This window comes from Saccostrea cucullata, unplaced genomic scaffold (genome assembly GCF_032062105.1).
Source record: "Saccostrea cucullata isolate Sc308-1 unplaced genomic scaffold, CSIRO_AGI_Scuc_v1 ctg165, whole genome shotgun sequence".
NCBI lineage: Eukaryota > Metazoa > Mollusca > Bivalvia > Ostreida > Ostreidae > Saccostrea > Saccostrea cuccullata.
In genome coordinates, this window is record NW_026932023.1 from 469,585 (window position 1) to 494,841 (window position 25,257).

The 25,257-nt window shown below is 32.9% G+C and overlaps 1 protein-coding gene across 4 annotated transcripts; it reads right to left on the minus strand.

The window, feature by feature from the left end:
* Positions 1 to 248: 248 nt before the first annotated feature.
* On the minus strand, positions 249 to 24,728 carry LOC134234277 (uncharacterized). 4 transcript variants are annotated; one of them, XM_062716327.1, is made up of 10 exons: positions 24,688 to 24,728; positions 18,843 to 18,948; positions 17,961 to 18,599; positions 12,260 to 12,332; positions 8,226 to 8,297; positions 8,055 to 8,120; positions 2,830 to 2,939; positions 2,393 to 2,423; positions 1,691 to 1,766; positions 249 to 633 (listed from the first exon to the last, which is right to left on the minus strand). In XM_062716327.1, exons 2-10 carry the CDS (start codon positions 18,918 to 18,920, stop codon positions 477 to 479), a joined length of 1,302 nt encoding a protein of 433 aa, XP_062572311.1. In that variant the 5' UTR covers positions 18,921 to 18,948; positions 24,688 to 24,728; the 3' UTR covers positions 249 to 476. The 4 variants fall into 4 exon arrangements, with proteins under 4 accessions (XP_062572311.1, XP_062572312.1, XP_062572310.1 ...); XM_062716328.1 differs by lacking the exon at positions 2,393 to 2,423 and having other exon boundaries at positions 2,799 to 2,939; positions 8,055 to 8,117; XM_062716326.1 differs by lacking the exon at positions 2,393 to 2,423 and having other exon boundaries at positions 2,799 to 2,939.
* Positions 24,729 to 25,257: the final 529 nt, after the last annotated feature.

The following is a 25,257-nucleotide window of genomic DNA, read 5'->3' on the forward strand; positions in this document are numbered from 1 at the left end:
CGTTTGACAGGAACTTCACAGAAGATTCTATTTTTAGTAACCATGGCAACACCGTTCATTGAAATAATGCTCTATATAATGTATCTTAGTGTAGTTTACTTGTGTGCCAAGTTATATCGAAATCAGACCAAAACTGTAGGAGAAGTTGCGTTTTTAAAAATTGTTTACAGATAGAGGCAAATAGACAGACAGAGAAATATACATCAACATTAATTCGCATAAGCTCTTCTGGTCTCTGAAGTAAAAAAAATCAACTGCCTGCATTCATTTCCAGAAATAAAAAAAATCAACTTCAAAAGTACAATACAACGTAATTTCCACAATAAATAGGATTTTCAAATTAGCTAAAAATATACAATAGAAGTATTCTCCATTATAAATTGTAAAGATGTACACACCGGTATCAACTCACTCTCTATCTCTCTAAACACAAGCAAGATTCTCAAAATATCCATATACGGGTATTTTCAAATTCTCTAGGAGTCCATACTAGATCCTGACCAAGACCTCAGGTAGACCATTTTAAGCAGGTCAAGGTCACTGTTTTTTAACAGGTTTTGTAAACTGCTGGAGCTGGTACATGCAGCAAAAATCTGTTTCATACCCTGAACGTGTGACAGCGCAATGTCATACCTAAAACAAAGCATTCATTGTTAGAGGTCAACATTCTACATCAGTTTTAAGTACATACCAGTATACATACAAAAATCTAAATAGATGAAAATAATTATATATTTAAATATTATTTTAAAATAGAGCTGTATTGATACAGCAATATTATATTGATTGTACTAATCGTGTGTCTCAATGATACTGGTATGACCTATCGTCAATCTGGAAACATGATACCAGAAGTGGTTTTATAACTATAAAAAAAACAATAATTAAAAGTTTTTGAGAATGGCATCTAAAAGCGAAATATGCATAGTGGAATTTAAATCTGGCATTTGAAAATCTTTAAAAATTAATTTCTATTGTAAGTGATTGAGTAAATAAAGTTTCCTTTTCCAAATAATACAATAAAATTGCTTTTATACACATGATGTTATACTGTTTTACCATTATTATTTCATTATACAGAACTAAAGAAACAATTTTCTGCTTTACATTGTATATTTAATTGTATCATGATATACATTGGTATCATGTCATAAAATTGTGATATGTATCGTATCATGACAATACCCACAAGACTCAAGTCTATTTTATAATAATTATATTATACATTTCTGGGTAATGGTACTATTGTGCCGTGGGAGAGAGAATGCAGAGTAGATGCAGTTCATTCCTTGCGAAAAATGTGTGCAATTGCAACATTTTATGCCAAAAAATGCAGTAGGAAGGTTTACAGATTAGAAAAGATTGTGGCAGAATCAGTTAGGTAGTATGTGACGTTGCCAAAACCCAGGCATCAGGTATACAAAGCTTCATACAAAGGATGTATCTGTAAATACTGAGGGAGGGTCAGATGAACACACAGTTGACTAGATCTAAAGTGATGCATGAGATACAAAAAACTACATGCATGTGGCCTAAAGTCATTGACGGATAAGGACAATGATAAGCTTTTCTAGACAGGAACCAATATCAGCCCTATAGGTCAACACATATATTTTTACCGAGAAGTGATCCTCTGTGACCAAATCTGACTATTAAAATATCTAGTGAGGGTGATTACTACATGAATTACCTTTGTTCTTTCATCATCTTCTCCTCTAAATCTTCTAAACATTTTCTAAAATGAACTGGATCATCTGGATCTAAACCTAAAATAAACATCACTGTCATCTATAACACTATGAGGTAAAATACAGGATAAAATACAATGGATATGGCAAAGTGTGTATATGCAGTTAAAAAATACCTTAAGTTTTTTCTTTATTATTTTTGTTTTATTTCTGATAGTTCAGTAATTAAACTTGTTCAAGTGGAATACAAATTTGTAATGAGATAATGCTAGATTCTAGCATCTCGTTTTTATGATAATTAGTGGACTGGTGATTTGCTTTAATGGCTAACAAAATTAAATGTGGCTAATCAGTATAGACTAGTACTTTAAACAGTTAATTTCGAACTGAGATATGTTTTCTTTGCTTTGCCTTGAACAATTCAAACTACAATGAAAAATCATATACAGTGGAGACTCATTATTCCAGACATTAACATGATTAAATGCAGAACCTATTGGAAGACATTTGTAAGGATCAGAATAAACTCATAAACTGAGGTGAGGATACTTACCTCTGCTGAGGGAGTCACTAGGAGGAACTAAACCTGAGGATACTTACCCCCGCTGAGGAAGTCACTGGGAGGAACTAGCCCTGAGTTGAGGATACTTACCTCCACTGAGGAAGTCACAGGGAGGAACTAGCCCTGAGTTGAGGATACTTACCTCCACTGAGGAAGTCACTGGGAGGAACTAAACCTGAGGATACTTACCCCCGCTGAGGAAGTCACTGGGAGGAACTAGACCTGAGTTGAGGATACTTACCTCCACTGAGGAAGTCACTGGGAGGAACTAGACCTGAGTTGAGGATACTTACCTCCACTGAGGAAGTCACTGGGAGGAACTAGCCCTGAGTTGAGGATACTTACCTCCACTGAGGAAGTCACTGGGAGGAACTAGACCTGAGTTAAGGATACTTACCTCCACTGAGGAAGTCACTGGGAGGAACTAGCCCTGAGTTGAGGATACTTACCTCCACTGAGGAAGTCACTGGGAGGAACTAGCCCTGAGTTGAGGATACTGACCTTCACTGAGGAAGTCACAGGGAGGAACTAACCCTGAGGATACTTACCCCCGCTGAGGAAGTCACAGGGAGGAACTAGTCCTGAGTTGAGGATTTCCAGGATCTCGTCATGAGTAACGATCCACTGCAGTGATATTGTCTCATATAAATCAGTGTTCTTACACTTGTCTTCTGCAGACAGCAAGGAATCTGAAAACATTATAGATTTATATAGCTAAAAAGATTTTTATCATGATCAATAAAATACTGTTTTATGAGTAACTGAATATTACCAATGCCAGCACTGCATTTACAACTTAAAAATATATATCATTTTCATGTGTTGAAATAAGACTTCTCCTGATGACAGTGATATGATAATGAGGTCCATGGGCCACAATCTCACCTGAGTTAACAATGTACTCTAGCCCTGCTATTCTAGATATGTATTTAATAAATATCCTCCCCCAAAATATTAATGTACATGTGTTCTTCTGCATTTTTTCAGCTTCTGTGGCCAAGCCTTATTTACAGGGGTTGAGATTGAAAAAACAAGAGGCCCATGGGCCTTATAGGTCACAGGAGCATCATGCAACAACTTTCCAGTGATTGAATTTGATTCATGTTTTAAGCCAGATGCTATGGCATTCACAATTTTGAAAGAGGCACCTGCAGCACTGTTAAGGCTATAAAAAGGGGGCGAGCCTAATTTATACGGGAAAAGTTTACTGTGACGTCACACAAAAATATGACTTTTATGCATTCATCATATTACCCGAAAATGAAATAAGGCCAACATTTTTTTATTTACCGTTTTACGGGAGCGCCGAACCTAATTTGGGCTAAAATGAAATAAAAATAAAAGTCTCTCCTTCAAGCTTTATTTTTGTTTCTCCCGCCGACAGCTTATTTATAGTCACTGAAAAAATAAAAGAAACGTCAACAAATTTTTTACAAGCCTTTCAAAACGTCAATTGTCATTGGCTAAGGTAAATATATCCATCCAATCACAGTTGACAAAACTAATGAGCATGAATGTGAAGCGTGGATAGTCACTGCACTGAATAACGGTTAGCGGCAAAATGTCAGAGACGTAGTGTTTAATATATTTTTAAATCGACTCAGTCATTTTAAAAAGTGACATGTCATTTATTAGAAAAAAGTATTAATTTCAGATTAACTTTTAATGAAAGATTGAATAAAATAGACGAAACAGTAATCAAACTTGTTTTGAGAGGTTTTAAGTATGTATTATCGTTGACAATTGTTTCAAAGCATTGAAATACGACTTGAAGATTGTTCTGAAACTTATTTTTATGACAGTCATGTTTTATTTTACATGAAACGACTGAACATACACTGCAGAAAGTGGCGTGACTGAGGAAATTCGAGTCACAACTTTCACTCCTTAATATCATATTAATCAAACATATTACGATTCAAAATGAAATTTTGCTTGTTATGTAACAAATTACTGAGTAATAACAACTTTCTTTACCAAAAAAAAAAAATACCGATAGGGAAAAACAAAGCTGCAGATGATGCTTTCATACAAATATGACCTGTTTTTTTTTATTCAAAAGTTGTGGATATTTGAATATGTTTTCAAGAGAAATATAAGATATATTTTATCTACCTATGTGTATATTAATTTGAATTGCATTGAAAAAGATACACAGATTTTTTTAATTAGTCTAACTTGTGAAATAATTTAACTGATCCATTAAAAGCCTTACTATATTCTTTGCCATATGATAGCTACTCATAAATCCTCAAATCTTATAGTTTATTGAATGCTAAAAAAAAGTTTGATTTAATTGTTTTGCATGCATTAATTTTTTCAAATAACACCCTTTTCTGCCAAAATAAGGTGAAAAATCATTTCCATTCTTAATTTAAAAAATAAAAAAGATTGTTACAATTTTTCGTTTTATTTTTATTTTTCTGACCGACTGCTTGAATTTGAAGATTTTATTTTTATTTTTATTTCGACCCCCCGACTCAATTTTTTGAAAAAAATTCCCGTAAAACAATAAATAAAAAAATGTTGGCCTAATTTGCAACGTTAAACTGTATTAGCATAATAAACAACAATAAAACTTACCAATGCATTAACAAAAGTCGCTAGTTAAATCCCATACTGCTGGTTTTAAACAAATCACTGATCTCGATGAACTTGTCAATCATGACCTCATTTTGGTAAAAATGACGTATTTCATGTACTGTGAGAGGCAGATTTGGGAATTTTTTAACAATGAAAAATGCGTTTTATTATAAAACAGAATATTATTTACAGGTTTTTAATAGGCTAATAATACCAATGTATATCCTTTGTTAAGTGTGATTATTCATCAACTATCGAGAGAATGTATTTAAATAATTCTGTCGTTTTAATGTTCAGGTTAGGTACTGTAAACCAACTTTTATTCGCGGCTACTTTATTTCGCGATTTACCAGGGGTTAACTAGTTCGCGACGATTAATTTTCGCGATCAAACCTTTTTGAATTTCTTGTTAGTAGACACAGAGACTTGAATTAAGGACCGGTTCACGGCGAGAAATTTTCGCGATGATGAGGCTGTTGCGGACCTCGCGAAAATTTCTCGCACGCGAATAAAAGTTGGTTTACAGTATATTTTACATCGAGGTGCCTCATAAAATCGCTTTTTCGCAAGGGCATACACTTAATAAATCTTGACAATTTTTTAAATATAAATAAAGGATATGTTCCTTAACTTGAAAAGTGCTGCTGCTTTCTTTAAATCGAGAGCATGACTTCATAAGTACACAAAATATTTGGTAAAAGTCAAACATATTTCGACATAAGCCTATTTACTTGAAATTATAACTATTAAAATGCGAATTCTTTTCAAAGCAGCAGCACTTTCCAGAAAGTACAAAGTATGCAGAAACAATTAATAGTATGAATTTTTAATTTCAACTAGGGTATGCCCTTGCGATATTGAAATTTGTTATTGACCGACATTCCGTGTACCTACTATGCATTCATCACGTGACTGTCCATCGATGGGACCAAAGTCCACACAGTACAGAGTAGGTTATACTATGCTATTTCCATAAGTATTTAAGTTCTGTGATAATAGAACAGCTGAATAAAAATAAATTCAGTTTTAAAAACAATACCCGTTTTTGCACTTCTATTTTCCGTTGATTTCTCATAGTAAGCCTTAACAGTGCTGCGCATTGATCATCATAACTATACACTTAGCAACTGCTTCGTTTGGTTACTTAATACCCATAGACAGGGTAGGGGAACAAAAAATGCATTTCAACTAATCAGTAATATTCAATAATAATCAGTAGTGCATCTACCACACATGAACCCCTGACCCTAGGTCCACACATTGCACAATTTTTGAAAAGGCACCCTTGCTTTTCAAAAATATTTGATTTATACCAAGGAGCAGATTTCAAACAATTCATTCATTTTCAGTATATAAGTACAGACCCCCCCCCTCTATGGTATCCCTGACCCTGGGGCCTTGAAATTCACAATTCTGGAAGATTAGGGCCCTTGCTCATCATAACTATATAGGTAGTTCATCTGCTTAATACCCAGGAGCAGAGAAGAAGATTTTCAAAGAAGTCATGTTTTTTAACTATATAATCAATAGAGCCTAACACCAGAACCCCTGACCCTGGGGCCATAAAATTCACAACTTTGTAAGAGGCACTTTTGCTCATCATAACTATGTACTTAGTTAGTTTATTTAATACCAGCAGAGAAGAACATTTTCACAGAATTCATGTTTTTTTAACTATTATACAATTAATTACCCCTTTTGAGGTCAACATGGTGAAATAAGAACCCGAGACCTGGCCCACGAGGTGACCTGACCTGACCGAGGCCGTGTAGCAGCCGAGGTCAGGGCAGGTCATCGAGTGGGCCAGGTCGAGGGTCCTTATTTCACCATGTTGAACTCACAAGGGGTAATCAATTGTTTTATTATACCGATATATAACGAAAATTCTTTCTTTGATCGGGATCGGGATTCGCTACACTTCGAAGTTGTTTACATTGACGTCTGCAAGTCGTGTAAGTTTTTGCATCATGTTTTACTGATTAAAACAATTTGGCTGATAGCGACATACATTGTTATAACTACCGATTACTTTTACTCTACAGTCAAAATTCAACACAGAATTCAACTCTTTAAAGAATCGCTTCTACATTCCATTGAAAGATATTTTGAAATGAGTAAAACCGTTTAAGTTAATGATAAAATTTTCCCGTATTCTGTATGGTTATGTAAAACAGACCATGTACTATTTTTAAAAACATTGTTTTTCTCAACTAATTATTATTTTATACATTAACTTCACCCAAAAAGGAATTTTTGATTAAGAGGTCATTTTTTTAGCGGTCATTAATTATAATGACTGGGTCATTATATCCCACGTGCAATGATTCCTAGGTCATTATTGCTGTAAACAGTACCATTTAGAGTCATTGTTGTGTTTTAAAGTTTTCTTTCCAGCCAATCAAATTCGAGTATTATCAATAGAGGTATAATAAATAATCAATAGACCCCTAACACCAGAACCCCTGACCCTGGGGTCATAAAATTCACAATTTTGGTAGAGGTATTCTTGCTTATCATTACTATGTACTTAGTCTAATTTAATACCCAGGAGCAGAGAAGAAGATTTTCAAAGAAATAATGCATTTTCACTATATACTCATTTTAGCCCCGCCGTAGCACTAGAACCCCTGACCCCAGGGCCATGAATTTCACAATTTTGGTAGAGGACTCAATGCTGATTACAATCATGCAAACAGTTTGACTGCTTGATGTCCAGGAGTAAAGAAGAAGATTTTTATAGATTGCATTAATTTTAGTGGTTTTGGCCCCAACCCTTAGGCCCCAGGGAGGCAGGGATCATAAAATTCACAATTTTTGTTCCCCTTCACCCATGGATGCTTTATGCCAAATTTGGTTGAAGTTGGTTCAGTGGTTGCAGAGAAGAAGATGAAAATGTTCAAATGTTAACGCACGACGACGGACGAAAAAAGATAGCAATTAATAGATCTACAGTACAAGGATTTCTTATATAATCCTATGTAAAACTTTGATCCCCTGTTGTTGCCCAATTCTACCCCAAGGGGCCATGATTTGAACAAACTTGAATCTACACTATGTGTGGATGCATTCATATCAATAAAACTATTGAGAGATGATTTTACCTAAATATTTCTGTATAAAACTTTGAAAAGTTAAAATCTGATCAGGAAAGCTGACTTGAGTTCTCAGCTCAGGTAAGCTTTGTTGATATGCAATTAACCTGTATGATTGAATGTCTTTACCTATCATTTCTTCGAATGAATTGCCTGGGTACTTCCTTTGTTCATACCAGCCACTTTGGTCTTCTCCTTCATAAGAAACAAATTTTAAATGAATAAATTAAAATGCTAGCTGCCAGAATACATTACAGAGACTCTGAAATTCTGATATGTTTTATACAAGCAATACTGTACCTTGATATTGTGAGGGTCCTGGTCCCTGTACTTGTGGCTGGAAACCAAGGTGTTTTGCCAGAGAAGAGTAATCTAGGAATTCAGAGAAAATGATAAAGTAAAATGGTTGCTGAGGCTTGATAAGACCTAGTATATAATGCAATGACATAATAATTATGATCTAGTTCATATACTGTATACACGGTTATTTTCGCCCAATGTTATTTTCACCCTTTAACACTTGCAAACAATTCTGCCCCTTTTTCAATTCGCCCAGTCATAGTTTTGTATGAGAAATTATACTGTTAATTCTTTGAATCTATATTCACCCAAATGAAGGTAGGGCGAAAGGGGAAAAAAAATGGGGGCGAAAATTTCCCAGTATACAGTAAAACTGTGATATGATGAGAGCTGAGTTATACACTTATGTATAGCATGACCAGATAAGATCAGAGTTGGTTATACACATTCAATGTTGTGATAAAATCAAACCTACATGTAAATTATATACTGCTAGTCAGTCCATGATAAAAGGCGTTTTATATCATGCTTGTCATGCCATGATGAGAGCTGGTTCATATAAAGCTTGTTGTAACATGATGACAGCTGGTTTAAATAAAGCTTGTCATAACATGATGAGGGTTGGTTTATATTATATATATATATATATATATATATATATATATATATATATATATATATATATATATATATATATATATATATATATATATATATATATACAAAGCTTGTTGTAACTTAACGAGAGTTGGTTTATATAAAGCTTGTTATAACATGATGAGAGTTGGTTTATATAAAGCTTGTTGTAACATGAAAGCTGGTTTGTATAAAGCTTGTTGTAACATGATTAGTGCTGGTTTATATAAAGCTTGTTGTAACATGAAAGCTGTTACTCTTTTCACAAAAAATCTTAAGTTTTTGCTTACGATTTTAACTTACGAATTTCTTAACACAAATCTTAAGCGCTTTTCACGAACGCATTCGTAGCAGATTAAACTTAAGATTTTACTTACGATAGACTTCGTCCTTAGCAACAGTCTGAATATGCTTTATAATCCTTAAATTAGTAGATGATAATAAAAATATAGCTCAGTTTTCATCATTTATCAGCAAAAACAAACGTTACTGACAACAAATAACAAGTGCAAGCAAGAAGTTTGAAATGTGACGTCACAATCACAAGTCTGACGTAAGAGTAGGTTGTACGAAAATCTTAAGTGAAACATAAATCGTAAATATTTTGTAGTGTATTTCCTATCATTTCTCCAAATTAACCGTGAGAAAAATATAAATTAATATTGGAAGTCACTTTTACAAGTTCTATTTAATGTGTATTTTGATTTTTGTGGTTATATTTTAACATTAAAATCGGTTTGAAAAAACTTAAGAGAGGGTACGGGCTCTCGTAAAGTTACGATAGATTTTGAACTTAGGACTTTCTTAAGAATTTTTGTGAAAATGACTTTTATCGTAAGTTTTTACTTAAGATAAAAAATATGTCGTAAGATTTTTTGTGAAAAGGGCTCCTGGTTTGTATTAAGCTTGTTATGCCATGATGGGAGCTGGTTCAAACACTGTATAAAGCTTGTTGTAACATGATGAGAGTTGGTTTAAGGGTCATTTTCAAAAAAAGTCTACTTTTTTGTCTTTTGATCAGAAAAATAGGAAAAAAAATTTTTAGAGTGAAAGTTTTTTTCCCGTTGGTTAATATACATGGTCATACAGCTTAAAATTTATTTTATGATCATCTCCCAGGTGTTTTATAAAAAATATTCTATGCATTCCGAGTAAAATTTAACAGTAAAACCATGTCACATTAACAAAAATTTTATAACGTGCTTATTTAAATGATAGGGAAAATATTACCATGTGAAGATATGTACAAATTTTGCACCTCATATTAATTGAATTTATTTACAGATTAATTTAATATGATTGTTTTACTTATGATGCCCACTAAATACTAGTATTGTGCATTTAACATTCAGGAAGTGACATGTCCCTCCAGTTTATGTCATTCCTGTTACCAAAAAGAAAATGTTAAAATAAAAGTTATCTCACTTTCCTAGGAACTGTTTTCATGATCCACAATATATCATCATTTTCTGTTGTCTCAAGTTTATGCGCGCCATGATTTTAAAGTGAGTAAAGAAAGGGTTCAAAGGTCGATACGTTTGTCTTATTGGTAGAGTATAATTAAAATACGTCCTATCTGTTACCTTCTTAATATGCAAGTACTCTTTAAATTGTTTATTCTGCTAAAACAATTAGATTAACTAAGCTACAAAGAAATTGTTTCAATGTCTCGATGATGCAAAAAGAGTACGTTATACTAAATAACGGGTGATTTATGTGAATAATGTCCATCCTGTTACTGTCATTTCTGTTACCATTAATATGGTAACAGTAAGGAAAACTGGACTTCATATCTTGAGTTTTAACAATAAAAACAATTACTTTTATTTTTCTAAGTAATATAAGTTTAATAACACATGTTAAAAAACTTCGTAAATCATATTGAAATATGTTAGTGCTTCAAATAGTGCCATTTCTACTTTAACATGCACTCTTGTAACAGAATGGACAGATATTGTAACAGGAGGGACAAATTATCCTGGTATTTATATACCGATTTAAGTTTTATCATTTCTTTTTCTTAAAATTATGAAAAATTCTTAGTTTTGCAACAGCATAGAGTACCTTTAATAAACAAAAATTGAAGTGATAAATATTTTATTAGCACTTTACAATTAAATTTCGTAACAGGATGGACATAAATATCTTTTATTGTCTCGAATTTGCCAGATTTGACAAAATAATGTTTTTATTCTACATTTATTTCTCTTTTCCTAACCAATAAAGTTTTTAAAAAGTCAATTTTTATTTCAAATGTAGATTTCATTGTCCATCCTGTTACACTGTTTTGTCCATCCTGTTACTGTTTTGTCCTTCCTGTTACCTGAGTCCTTACTGTTACCAGTATATTTTCCTAGTTTAAATTGCTTTGGAAGAGCACCTGTTTAAATAACTTTCTGTAACTGTTTATTCTAATCACAAAAATAATGTACAAGAATGTTTTTTTCAACTATAGCATATAAATATTCAGCAATAAGGCTTTTCATGAAGAAAAACCCATGGATTTTGCTTCTGTTTGGTATATGGTAGATTGACATGCTTTTAAACGCTCATATATTAGATGAATGTCAAACATCTTGGCATTCAATGATATTTTTTTCATTTTTTGACGATATACAAAAGATTATTAGATAAAAATTTTGAAATAGAGTTTTACAGCTCTTTTTATGAAAGTAACAGGAAGGACATTAAAATTTAAATGACTAAGATAAAATGTCAATATTTTTTAAAAGAAATATTTTCTTTTATGCAATGCAGTGGATTTTAGTAGTTTATTACTATATTATTCAAATAAAGTTGAAAAAATCATAGTAAAACCACTTTCATTTTTCAAAAATATGTCATTTAAAAAATAGACTTTTTTTGAAAATGGCCCTTATATAAAATATAAAAGTACGATATAAACCTTTTACTACTTTCCATATTAAATCATGGCAATCATAGATCAAAGAAATTATGAAATTTACAAACCACGAGGTTCAAAAATGTTTGGCTTCAATGGAATTTGTTATCATGCCAATTTATATATATTAGGTCATGTTGACAAAGTTTACAAACTGTTTTGTCTTTGCATGCTTTCGTTTAGAAAGATGCTCCTTTTCCACTGTGATCAAAACTTGGATGCTGTATATTTTACTGCATGACAAACGGGCATTAAACATGAGGCCGAATATTCAAATAAAAATTTTCTATTCGAATATTTGTGAAAAACTATTCATTCGCGAATGTTTGAACAACTGCTTCAGCTCTAGTAAATTTAAAATGACGACTTTTGTGATTTATACCATGCAATATAAACTTTCAAATATGCATTATTTAAATGTCATAAAAAGTTGCAAACTTGATTAGTATAAACCTTATCCATTAATATTATACAATTAATAATACACAATACATACCTTGGAAGATTTCTCTAGACTTGGAGGAGTTGCTGCTTATAACACTTTTGAATTTGTCCATATTTCTTTGGTCCTAAAAACAGATAAACTATTAATGGACAAATATAACCTGCAAGGTGATGTGGTAGTAAAAGATATCTGGCATTTTACTTGCTTCAGATTTACAAATTTTGTTACAATTAACTTGATTAATCATTAGCTAGTTCCAAAATCTGAAGAATTAAGTTTAGCTATATATGATGTTAATAATAGGACAATTTCCAGTTAAGTTTAGACTTTCAGTAAGGCATATGGCATTCTCGACGTTACCCACAAGATGAAATTACACCATTCAGTCGACGGAATGATAACTGAATTCCCACTGAATGGTCACTGAAAGGTCACTGAAAAGATCCTTTCCCGTGACTTTTCCGTGATCATTCAGTTGCATGTTTTTATTAAATAATCGACTTTCTCTTTAATTTAAAAATTTTATTTCACTTTTTCTTGATTTAATAGCATTTAGTCTACATATTTGCGAATAAAAAATGAAAAAAAAAAATTAATGCAAGAAAAAAAATTTCTTGCCCATAGCCAGAATCAAACCCTGGTCTCCAGCGTGGAAGTCCGTGACCTTATCCATTACGCTACGACTTCTTGATGAATACTAAGGAATTAAAATCAATCAATTTGTAGAAATCGAAATGGAACACGGTTCACCTGTTGTATCGAGGAGTTGCGATGTGTATATATCTTGTATATATTTTGTATATTCTATGTTAATTGTGCGGATTTTGGGGACAGACTAATTAATTACACAACTCTTAGCGGGATGATCACAATTATCGGCGACGGGCACCTGTTCTTGTCAAAGAAATCTTCTCCTCGGAGATCGTTTTGAATTCTCTATCTAGAAAATTAGCAAATTATTTTAAACTGTATCTTTTTAAAAGCTTTAATCAACAATATTAAGTTTCTTCCACAAGAGGCATAAATAAATGATTTATTCTATTCCTGTAAAATGATTTTATAATAATGTCTTTCAAAAGCTGAAATATCCTGCGGGTTTGACAAGTAAGAAACGGAATTTATAATATCAAGGTTCTTCCAGAAAAAGGTATAAATAATATTAATTCTGTCTTATCGTTCAGTATTAGATATTTCCATGAAAAATATAATAACTGTAGAATGTATTAGATTGACATAGGAATAATGAAATCTATATTAGAGCTGTAAAAAATAAGATAACATTTTCTTTGTTAATAATAAGATCGCATTATGATCGATAGCCTCCAATTTTTTTTTTTTTTCAGATTGATTTCTAATTAATTTAATAGCTTATTAAATTAATATTTATTACCGAATTAGAGATTGACAGATAGGAAAAAGAAAACAAACTTATACGACATCTAACTGAATTTTGATTCGAGAATCGGATCATTACTTTTTATCATTTGAAGAGTTTTTTGTTTTTTAAATCTACTAGAAAATTAAATATCATTTTGAATTTTATGAGTCCACGCTATTTGAATTTAACGAGTTCAGTTGAACTGTTATCATTTATTTTGTAGCATTTAAATAAACAATTATTAAGACATATTTTTAAAGTCTATAATCGCAATTTAAAGTTATACCAGGGAGTATATGACATATCTGACCTAAAAAAAAATACAAGATCAAGTGCAGATTTACATGATATTTGCTATATTTATACGTTCAAATTAAATTTTTCGCCGAATTTGACCTGAAATATCCCCTCGTTTCTATGGTTAAATTGACTTTAAACTGTGTGTGATATTTAATTCAGAGTCAAAATAAATCGATTATTATTTTAAATCTTTGATTTTAATTGTATAATATACAGGAAAGTCTTTTCGTTATTTAAAAAGTATCAAAAGAAATAGAAAGATCCTTCTTATTTCAATTAGTCCGAACGTATCAAAAATATGCTATATACATGTATGTCTTTTAACATTTGGTAAATACTTAATTGAAATACAATTGAACATCTAACTATGATTACCAATTTTAAGTACCTTTATTACGATAAGAAAACAAAAACACAGTTAAGATTGGATGATAAATTTATGCAAAATATTTTTAAGGAAAAACTACTGATTATAAATTGATAAGCCGGTGAAAAAAATCGCTGAATTGATACTAAAATGTGTGCTAAAAGATAACAGAAAGGTTACTGAAAGACGACGGAAAGGTCACTGAAAGTCGACTGAAAGGTCACTGAAAGTTGACGGAAAGGTCACTGAAAGATAACTGAAATGTGTCCACTGAATGGTGACTGAAAGGTACCTGAAATATGACTGAAAGGCAACTGAAAGATCACTGAAATGTACCTGCCATTCAGTGGCTGAATGGCAACTGAAAAGTCACTGAAAGCCGCCTTTCAGTTTTAACTGAAAGGTCTCGTTTCTTCTTGTGACCTACAATTAGCTTCTGAAATTTACACAGCTTTCCTTCACTGTTGACCTATACATAGGATAGAAATTTGGCCGAATGTCATCTGGTGTCGCAAAAATCCAATTAAAAGTTCTCGCATGGCACAGAGGTGGGGCTTAATTAATAATTAAGTTGTCTCATTGTTGTCAACAACAATTTAAAGTTCCTGATGTTATTAATTTCTTAACCAATGAGAATCTATTTGCCATTTGACAGGCGCTAATTACGTTGCTCCGAGAATGCCACGCCTTACTGAAAGTCCAAGCTAAACTGAGAACTGTAATAATATAAGATTAATTTTTTGACAGTTATAGATATAAAATATGGATGGTTACATGATCAAATTCCATAAAAGCCCCGACAGTGTGTTTATACAGTGATAGACAGACCTTCCTTAAGCAATAAGAAAATTATATTTTATCATGTTTATATTATATGAGGAAAAATTTGCAATGTATTAAAACAGTTCAAAATGCTATAGACATGATAAATAATAGAAAAAGAGGCCCATTGACCATGTTGCTCACCTGAGCACATGGGCTAGATAAAGTAATTACCAAAAATCAGATCAGTATTAAAAAGGACCATAGTTGTGCAGTATTGACCAATATTTGCCAAAAAAAAATCAAACTTTGACCATGTTGACAAAGAATTATATAATAATCTAATGATAATGATAATGTTCTAAAACAGAGTTATCCCGGTATATCTGCAGACTTCAAAGCACTGAATATTTTTATAAGCCATGATGCCATATATTTGATATGACTTCAGGAAAATGACGTAAAGAGCAAGAGCCACTTTTGGCCTTATTTGGCCCTGAGAATTTCTGAAAAATAAAAACTGCTCAGTTTAGGTTGCAAATGCAATATTTATCACTTGGAGTGTTGGTGACCATGCATCTATTAATCATGTAATTTTCCCTCTCGTCAATGCATTAGGACGTCATAAAATGCGTCATTTTCCTCTTATCCTGTAAATTTGTTTGAAAATGGCCTAAAGTTGAAGTATTTTTTCAGTATTTAATAAAGAGCACAACAAAATATGCAAAAAAATAATGAAAGATCTTTTGCTGAAGATCAAAAAACATATTTGAATATTTTTTGGATCGTGGGCTGTGCACATATTTTAATTCTTTGCTGAAGGTAGTCAAATACGCATGTTTTCTGCAAATTTCAAGAACACTGCAATTTCTCAAAGCCTGTTTTCCAATATCTGGATTCTCAAAAAGAAATTTTATTATAGGAAATGAAAGCACCAAGTGTCTACTTTATTTTGATATATGAAATGGGAAAGAGGGTGATAGTTAATTAATTGATATAAGTACAGGGCCATTTTATGCATAAAGTGAACCTAGCTCTTTGAATTTTCCACAAATCTACAGAAAAAGGTGTATGCTACCTTAATTGTTATTACATCTGTCAATATTTTGAGTAAAAATCACCCAGCGCAGGTCTGTTCCAGATCATTATTTTGATATAATGTGTAAAATAATAATGTCAATGAAATTTGTAAATATAATTCTGAAGCAGGCCTGCACTATGTAATTTTTAAAGCTAAATTGAGCAAATTTTGTCATTTTTCTTCCCTCTTTCAGACAAATCTGAATAGTTTGTGCTGTCACAAAATCAAAATTTGTCAATACCTTTATAATTTTTAACATATACATTGCAGAAAATTTAATGGAACCTGCACTGAATATAATTCAAATGTATTTTGTGTTAAATTACATCAAACTTTGGAGTGAGCACCACCCTTCCCTACAAATAAATGCAGTAATGTACCTAATCTAGGAGTTTCGTTAAACTGGAAGCAGCATTTGATGGGCTTCCACCAATAAGATTTGTTGTTTTAAAGCTGACTGCATTTAAAACAAAAGTAAAACAAGTAAGAAAGTCGTATGCAAATTGTTTCTAAATAAGATCGCTAAGAAGTGAATGCGCACCTTGGCGCCAATATCGATTGATTTAATGCGCCATTTTTCACTTGAATGTGACTATGGTGCATGTCCTTCCCAATCACTGTTACACTGCACATACCATATATGGTTCTTTAAGGAAGGGGGGACTTGAATTTTGATCTACTTGAGAATATGCCACCAAATCAATATAGCATATATATAAAAAATATTTCCTACCTATTACTTTGTAACAAATTGATCTCCCATTGTGGATATGCTGTTCTCCAGAATTTTTCAAAGATATTTTGGTATACCGTATAAGCAGAATTTTCAGCGAGGATTCAATTTTGGCATTATTAGCGAGGGTGTTGAGATTGCTAAAATTTAATATCGCTAAAAATCAATTGCGAATCTGTTGTAATAGTATCTCTCATTGGCATTACAAAATTGCTAAAATTATTCTTGCTAAAAATACATTCCAATTTTTGAGGATAAATTGCTAAATTTGCATCTCACTAAAAATAATCCCTCTTATACAGTATTTTCCTGTATGTAAAATATGATCCCACATTGTAACTCCATCCTACCCCCAGGGGTTCTGATTTGAACAATCTGAATCTACACTACCTGGGGATGCTTTCATATAAATACCACCTATCAAGACTTTGCTGGTCTTGAGAAGATTTTTCCTACATATTTCTATGTAAAACTTTGATTGCCCATTAATATGGAACCAAGACCCCCGGGGTCATGATTTTAACAAAGTTAAATCAACACTACCTAAGGACATGAAGGATGCTTCTATAATAATATAACCATATTCTTTTCAGATGTAAAACTTTGATCATCCATTGTGGCCCCATCCTACCCCCAGGGGTCATGATTTGAACAAACTTGAATCTACACTACCTTAGGATGATTTCACATGAGTTTTATCTTGTTTTTGAGAAGAAGTTTTGAAATGATGTCATTAATTTTTCACTAATTCATTATTATCTCCCCTTTGAAGAGGGCATGGCCCTTCATTTTAACACACTTGAATTCCCTTTATCCAAGGATACTTTGTGGCAAGTTCAGTTGAAATCAGCCCAGTGGTTTTTAATAAGAAGGAGAAGAAGATGAAAATGTGAAAGTTTATGATGACAACAATAACAGCAAGGACGGACAAATTTTGATAAGAAAAGCTCACTTGAGAGTTCAGCTCAGGTGAGCTAAAATCCAAAACAGTGAAAGGTATTGGGAAATATAAGGTCACTTGAGTGGCCCAGATGACTTAAATATCAATACACTGCAGCTTAACCAACTTCATGTATGAAAAAGTTGTAAACTTTCAATTCAAATTCATCATTTTGTTCATTCATAACTTACTTTAATTAAGACTGTGGCAGCCTCACTTTCGAATCTGACCTCACCAGTTTCATTGATCATCATTACACGCTCAATGACATTATTTCCCCTTTCCTTCCAGAAGAAAAGTTCTACACAAGGTACAGGTTCAAACTGATTGAGATAGAAGCACAACAATTCCTTGTCTACCCTTACATGGAACTCCTTAACATCAGGCTGTGTTGTCACAGAACACTCAAGATTCTCATCAAAAAGTAGCTGATTAAAGTTCATAGCTTTTACTGCTAGTTCAGGATCACACCCAACTTCCTTTATTATTTTACTAAACATTGATTTCCTGATCAGATTCAGAATACACACTGCCTCATACCCATCTGCTGGTTTTACAGTATAGGAAATGGAGTAAGAATTTTCACTGGTACTACGCACTGAAATCAACAATGACAAGGTGTTTTCTATGACATGTGGAATAACGTATCTAACACAATCTATCCTGAAGGACTTCCCGGAGATGACCAAGTCTTGTATTCCAATCTCTATCTCCAATGGTTCTGTTGTGAAATCTGATGAAGACTTGCTACCTTCAGATGAAACCAAACCCACTGTAAACCTGGCTGGTGTGTCCGGGTATTCATGATGTCTGTCAAATAGTTCTTTTATCTGAAATCACAAGAGCCCATTAAGTCAATTCTGAAAAAAATCTATAAGTCCTACATCACACTAACTCGTTTAACTGCAACAGAATTTATTCTGTGATTATAAATGAAATCTAATACATATAAATGCTAATTAAAATGTTAAATTTATTACATATAATATGTATACATATTAGATTGAGTCTTGAATTTGACTAAACACTAAAATAAAATTATAATTATCATGTGTTTACGCTAATTTATTTACCAATGGATGATCGTCAGTCTGGCTCTTATATTGCCACAGGCACTCCTTTTTGGGTTCTCTGATGTCAACAGAAGCCATGAGGAGGGAGGATAACTTATAGAAGTTCCTGTCAAAAGAAAATAATACAATTATATCAATAATCAGTCTCAATTCATATCAGGAACATGAAGAAAGGTACTCTGATTTCATCACATCTGTGACCGCATGCTAGTCTGTCTATAAGACTTAATTCGGTGGTGGCAGTGGTGCACGTTCATTTTGGGAATTTAGTTCAATTTGAGGAATTAAGTCCAAATTTGTAGGGTAACAATGACAGTTTATTAAAGTGATAATGAATTCCAACATACAGTGTAATCAAAACATAAGATGCAAGTCCATGTCCTAACTAAAATTTAGAAAAAGTTGGCCTAATTGGAAATAAAATCTTAAAGGTTTCTAAGTCTAATTCCGTACATGGTTCTTAACACATGAGCTTCCTAGCTCTGTCACTCTAGATCTCTCTTAACTCTCTATATTTCTCAACTATATATTTCAACTATTTGTAAGGAATAACCCTCCGTACCCCAAAAGGCCATGATTTGATCAAATTTAGATCTTCAATACATCAGGATGCTTACATGTCAATATGTCTAAACATAGCTTTTCTGTTCTTGCGATTTTTCCTTTATTTTTCTATGTAAAACTTTGTTTGACCTTTGTGGCCCCACCCTTTCCCGGGGGGGGGGGGGGGGGGGAGTCCGTTGGTTATGATTTGAACAAACTAATATCTACATTAAGGAGGTTGATTCCATATAAATATCACTGATCATGGCTTTGAAGTACTTGAGAAGAAGATTTAAAAAGATTTCCCTATATATTCCAATGTGAAACTTTCATCGGCCATTGTGGCCCTGCCCTACCCCAGGGGGTCATGATTTGAACAAATTTGAATCTACACCACCTGAGGATGATTCCACATGAGTTTCACCTTCCCTGGCCCAGTGGTTCTTGAGAAGAAGATTTTTAAAGATTTTTCCTACATACTCCTATGTAAAACTTTGATCGGTCATTGTGGCCCCATCCTACCCCTAAGGGTCATGATTTGAACAAACTTGAATCTACATTACCTGAAGATGATTCCACATGAGTTTCATCCTTCCTGGCACAGTGGTTCTTGAGAAGAAGATTTTTAAAGATTTTCCCTTTATATTCCTATGTAAAACTTTGATTGGCCATTGTGGCCCCACCCTAGCCCCAGGGGTCATGATTTGAACAAACTTGAATCTACACTACCTGAAGATGATTCCACATGAGTTTCATCTTTCCTGGCCTAGTGGTTCCTGAGAAGAAGATTTTTAAAGATTTTTCCTACATACTATGTAAAACTTTGATCGGTCATTGTGGCCCCACCCTACCCCCGGGGGTCATGATTTGAACAAACTAAAATCTACATTAAGGAGGTTGATTCCATATAAATATCACTAATCATGGCTTTGAAGTACTTGAGAAGAAGATTTAAAAAGATTTTCCTATATATTCCAATGTAAAACTTTCATTGGCCATTGTGGCCCCACCCTACCCCCGGGGGTCATGATTTGAACAAACTTGAATCTACACTACCTGAGGATGATTCCACATTGAGTTTCATCTTTCCTGGTCCAGTGGTTCTTGAGAAGAAGATTTTTAAAGATTTTTCCTATATATTCCTATGTAAAACTTTGATCGGCCATTGTGGCCCCACCCTACCCCCAGGGGTCATGATTTGAACAAAAGTGAATCTACACTACCTGAGGATGATTCCACATGAGTTTCATCTTTTCTTGCCCAGTGGTTCTTGAGAAGATTTTTCCTAGGCCAAAATAGAATTATAGTTTGTTTGGAATTGCCTCCCACCTCATTGAAATGCCCCCCTCCTGAAAAAATTTTATTGGCCAAAAGTAAGAAGAATTTTTTTTTATTTAATCAATTTTTTTGCCCATTACATGTATCACATGCACCATAAAAACACTGAAATATAGTGTCAGATCTATGCAAATTGGATTTCTGTGTTGATGATAGATACTTTTTTTAAAGTCAGAAGATGTATTTATACTGTTTTCTGAGATTTTTAACAGAAATTTAAAATTAATCTTCAATTTGAAAAAAAAAATAATTTCCCTCCCACCCTCCTGTGTCTGAAACCCTTCAGGCGGCAATTCCAAACAAGCAATTTTTTAAGGATGGCCCTATATACTCTTATGTAAAACTTTGATCGCCCATTGTGGCCCATCCTACCCCTGAGGGTCATGATTTGAACAAAATTGAATCTACATTACCTGAAGATGATTCCACATGAGTTTCATCTTTCCTGGCCTAGTGGTTCTTGAGAAGAAGATGTTTAAAGATTTTTCCTATATACCCGGTACTCCTATGTAAAACTTTGATCGGCCATTGTGGCCCCACCCTACCCCCGGGGGTCATGATTTGAACAAACTAAAATCTACATTAAGGAGGTTGATTCCACATGAGTTTCATCTTTCCTGGCCCAGTGGTTCTTGAGAAGAAGATTTTTAAAGATTTTTCCTATATACTCCTATGTAAAATTTTGATTGGCCATTATGGCCACACCCTACCCCCTTGGGTTATGATTTGAACAAACTTGAATCTACACTACCTGAAGATGATTACACATGAGTTTCATCTTTCCTGGCCCATTAGTTCTTGAGAAGAAGATTTTTAAAGATTTTTCCTACATACACCTATGTAAAACTTTGATCGGCCATTGTGGCCCCACCCTACCCCCGGGGGTCATGATTTGAACAAACTTGAATCTACACTACCTGAAGATGATTCCTAATGAGTTTCATCTTTCCTGGCCTAGTGGTTCTTGAGAAGAAGACTTTTTAAAAATTCCATTAAATTTTCACTAATTCATAATTATCTCCCCTTGGAAGATGGTGTGGCCCTTCATAAACTTGAATCCCTTTTACCCAGGGATACTTTGTAGCAAGTTTGGTTAAAATTGGCCCAGTGGTTCTTGAAAAGAAGATGAAAATGTGAATTAAAAGTTTATCATGTTTATGACAACGACAGACAACGGACAAATTTTGATTAGAAAAGCTCACTTGAGCCTTCAGCTCAGGTGAGCTAAAAAGGAGCTAGTGAAGGTTTGATTAGACTATAGCAAAAATCGTTCATGTTGTACTGTCATTTAAGCAGTAACTTATATTATAAATAATAGTAACTATATAGTTCAGGGACTGTAGATATAAATTTTCTTTTTGAATTAATAGGACTAACTTGAAATCTATTTATTACTACATGTATATGTATTTCGTGTTATATGCTTCATTCATCTGCCCACCAACCAATCGGTTTTGAAAAGGTTATCCAATAAGCCAGGACATTGTGTAATGCTGATCAGAATGAAGAGTGAAAAGAAGAAGTTAACTGAAATCTAATACTATTGATATTTTTCTAGTGAATAACAAATCATATAGGGTAAGTTGGGGTAATTTCGACCACCGTTTAATTTCGACCACACAAACACAACACTGCACAATGTGACAATGACTGACTGCATAATTGAAAAAAAGTTTCATGCAATCGGTAATAAAGAAAACAGTTCCTAAAATTGGGTTTCCTAGTATAATTACTCATCGCAAAAATGGTTTGAAAAGAGGTATTACTACATGTTTAACTATTTTTTATCCCTCCAGTTTGACGCCCGAAGTCCGTCTTCAGTGCGCTTGATGTGATCTACGAAAAACAAGAGAGATAACTCGTACAACCTCTTCTTGAGTTAGACCATGTTCAACATTGTAACAGTTCGAATTAAAATTGAAATTATTTTATGATTTTTTTGGAGTGTAATAAGTAGCTGAATTTCACATTTTTATCTTGGGTTTTTTGCAAAAAAACACAAGAAACGTCCGTTTGAATTTGGTTGAAATTACCCCAACTGTTTTTAAGGACGCGGGGTAATTTCGACCAGTGACGTATAACAAGGGGAAATAATGTGTGTGTTATGTTTAACAGCTGTATACTGCAATGCTGAGTTAGATCTTTAAAATAAAATTAAATATTATACTGTATATGAACAACATCTACACAAAATTCTTTAAATTTTGAAAGAAAATAATGTAGGATTAATAAATATATGCATGCATTGCGATCTACAATGCATCCTTAAATATTGTCTAAGTCCTGAGGTGAGGGTGCATTCTTTGATCGATGTGCGAGAAAACTTTACAGCATTCAAAACGTTTTTAAAAACCCAAATTAATAAATGAAAATATGCAGAGAAAATCAAATATATATAATTACAGAATTAAGTTTCTGTAATTTTTTTTATTATTATTACGAATTTACAGACAAGATTATGAGGATATCGGAAACCAAAAACCAGCAGTTTTAGGAACGTACATGTATCATGCAGTCCATGTACACAAATCCAAGTACATGTAGCGAGCAAGCTGTTTGAATATAAACACACAAAAAAGAACTGCAACAATATTGAAAGAAAAAAATGGTTTTAAGAAATAAATAATTTGTTTCAGTTTGTTATTTTTTTTCATCGCTGGGGAAGCGGGAAGGAGGGGGGGAGGTTGAGGAATTTACTTCTTTCATATGATTTGATAGAAATTCTCAGGATTTTTAACAATTAAATCAGTAATTTTTTTTTATATATATTTTTAAAGCAATTCGTAATACAATGCATTTCACGTAAATTCGTATATGCTAAAAATTAACACTGAATAAAATCGATTCTAATGCTGTGTTCAACGTTCAAACCTAGAATACACTTTGAATCTGTTTAGCCTCGCTAAAGACTATTTGAAATGAAGTACAGTTCGGATTGGACAGTTTAAAAAATCTAAACAAGGAAATTTTCTATGGAATGTGAGAAATTTTATCTGTTTGCATAACTATCACATTACAATATAGCATCGTTTGGAAATAACATTTGGCGAATTAAGATGCAGAATAAAGAATAAGAATTAAGATGTCAAAGACTGCATTGAAAAATTTATGGTAACCCAACTCATTTCTTTACTGAATCAACAAACACACATGTATGTATCTACAAGAAATTAATTCATTTTTAATCTTTTTTTTTTGACAGACACTTATATATCCTATAAAGAACTTTTTTTTCTTAGAACATAAATTTTGAATAAAATGCGACGGGTCGAGTTTAATTTCATTGTAAGAGTTACCTTTCCTGTTGATGTTTGTTGTGGTCGAAATTACCCCGAGGCTGGTCCAAATTAACCCAGGCATCACGCTTACTAGTTTTTGAACCAATTTAGTATTTTTTGACGCATTTTTAGCTCGTAAACCATAAAATTTGAAGAAAAAAATCATCTTATTTACTCCGAATTTATTTTGAACTTGTACATTTGAAAACGGCCAAGTTTTGCAGATTAAAAGCCATATGTCAGCAGAAGTGGTCGAAATTACCCCAGTTTACCCTATATTCATGCAGTTATTCACCACCAAAAAACATGTGCATAATTGTATAATATTTACTGAATATTATAGAAAAATGCAAAAAAAAAAAACAAAAAAAAAAAAACACCCATTCAAATGCAAAAAAAATCAGTTTGATAAATTTGGGGTTAAAAACTTTATTTCTCTTCTTCAATCAGCTCATTATATTCTACATAATAGATGAACATATGGGAGACTTCGGCCGATTGAAAACCCCGAGTTCTGCACGTCTCGAGTTTCAGAAAACTCCTCAGGTTATTCCATGTACATACATGTAACTATATATACAGCTGAGAATAATCACATTTTTAATAATGTACATTAGTATTGTCTTATTGAATATTTTAAGATAATTAGATTGTTAAATTGTACGCATTCCAAAATATTACCTTACCTTTACAAGTTTTCAATTTCAACTATACAACCCGACTCAGAGCATGCAGAAACGAAAGCGAAACTTGGCGATTTTTGGAAAACCATTAGTATAAATTTAAACACGATTCGGCTAAAATTGATGTAGTCCGTGTTTATCATGTTTATATCAATGTATATACATAGCGATAAATTACTATTAACAGTTATTTAAGAAGTTAATTATGATGATCAGTTAAGGACAGGCTCACTTGGATAGGTGATTTTCGAATTTCCTACTGTATTATGACAGCTGGAATGGACTTTTTTCATATGCATTTTTGTCTTATATTTCAAATTTCACTTCATTATTTAAGTGATCATGCATATATTTATGTAATACCGTATATTCCACAATTTCATTTGTTGTTTACAAACCTTTTCACATGGATACGTGTACATGTACTAGCACATGTTGCTTCCACCAAATCTTTCAAAGTAATGTTTACGTTTGATTATCTAAATTCTCATTGGTTGTAAATGCGGAATGTTTACTGTGTCAACGCCAAACCGACAAAAATGTCGCTTTGTAATACATGTTTAACTTTTTCGT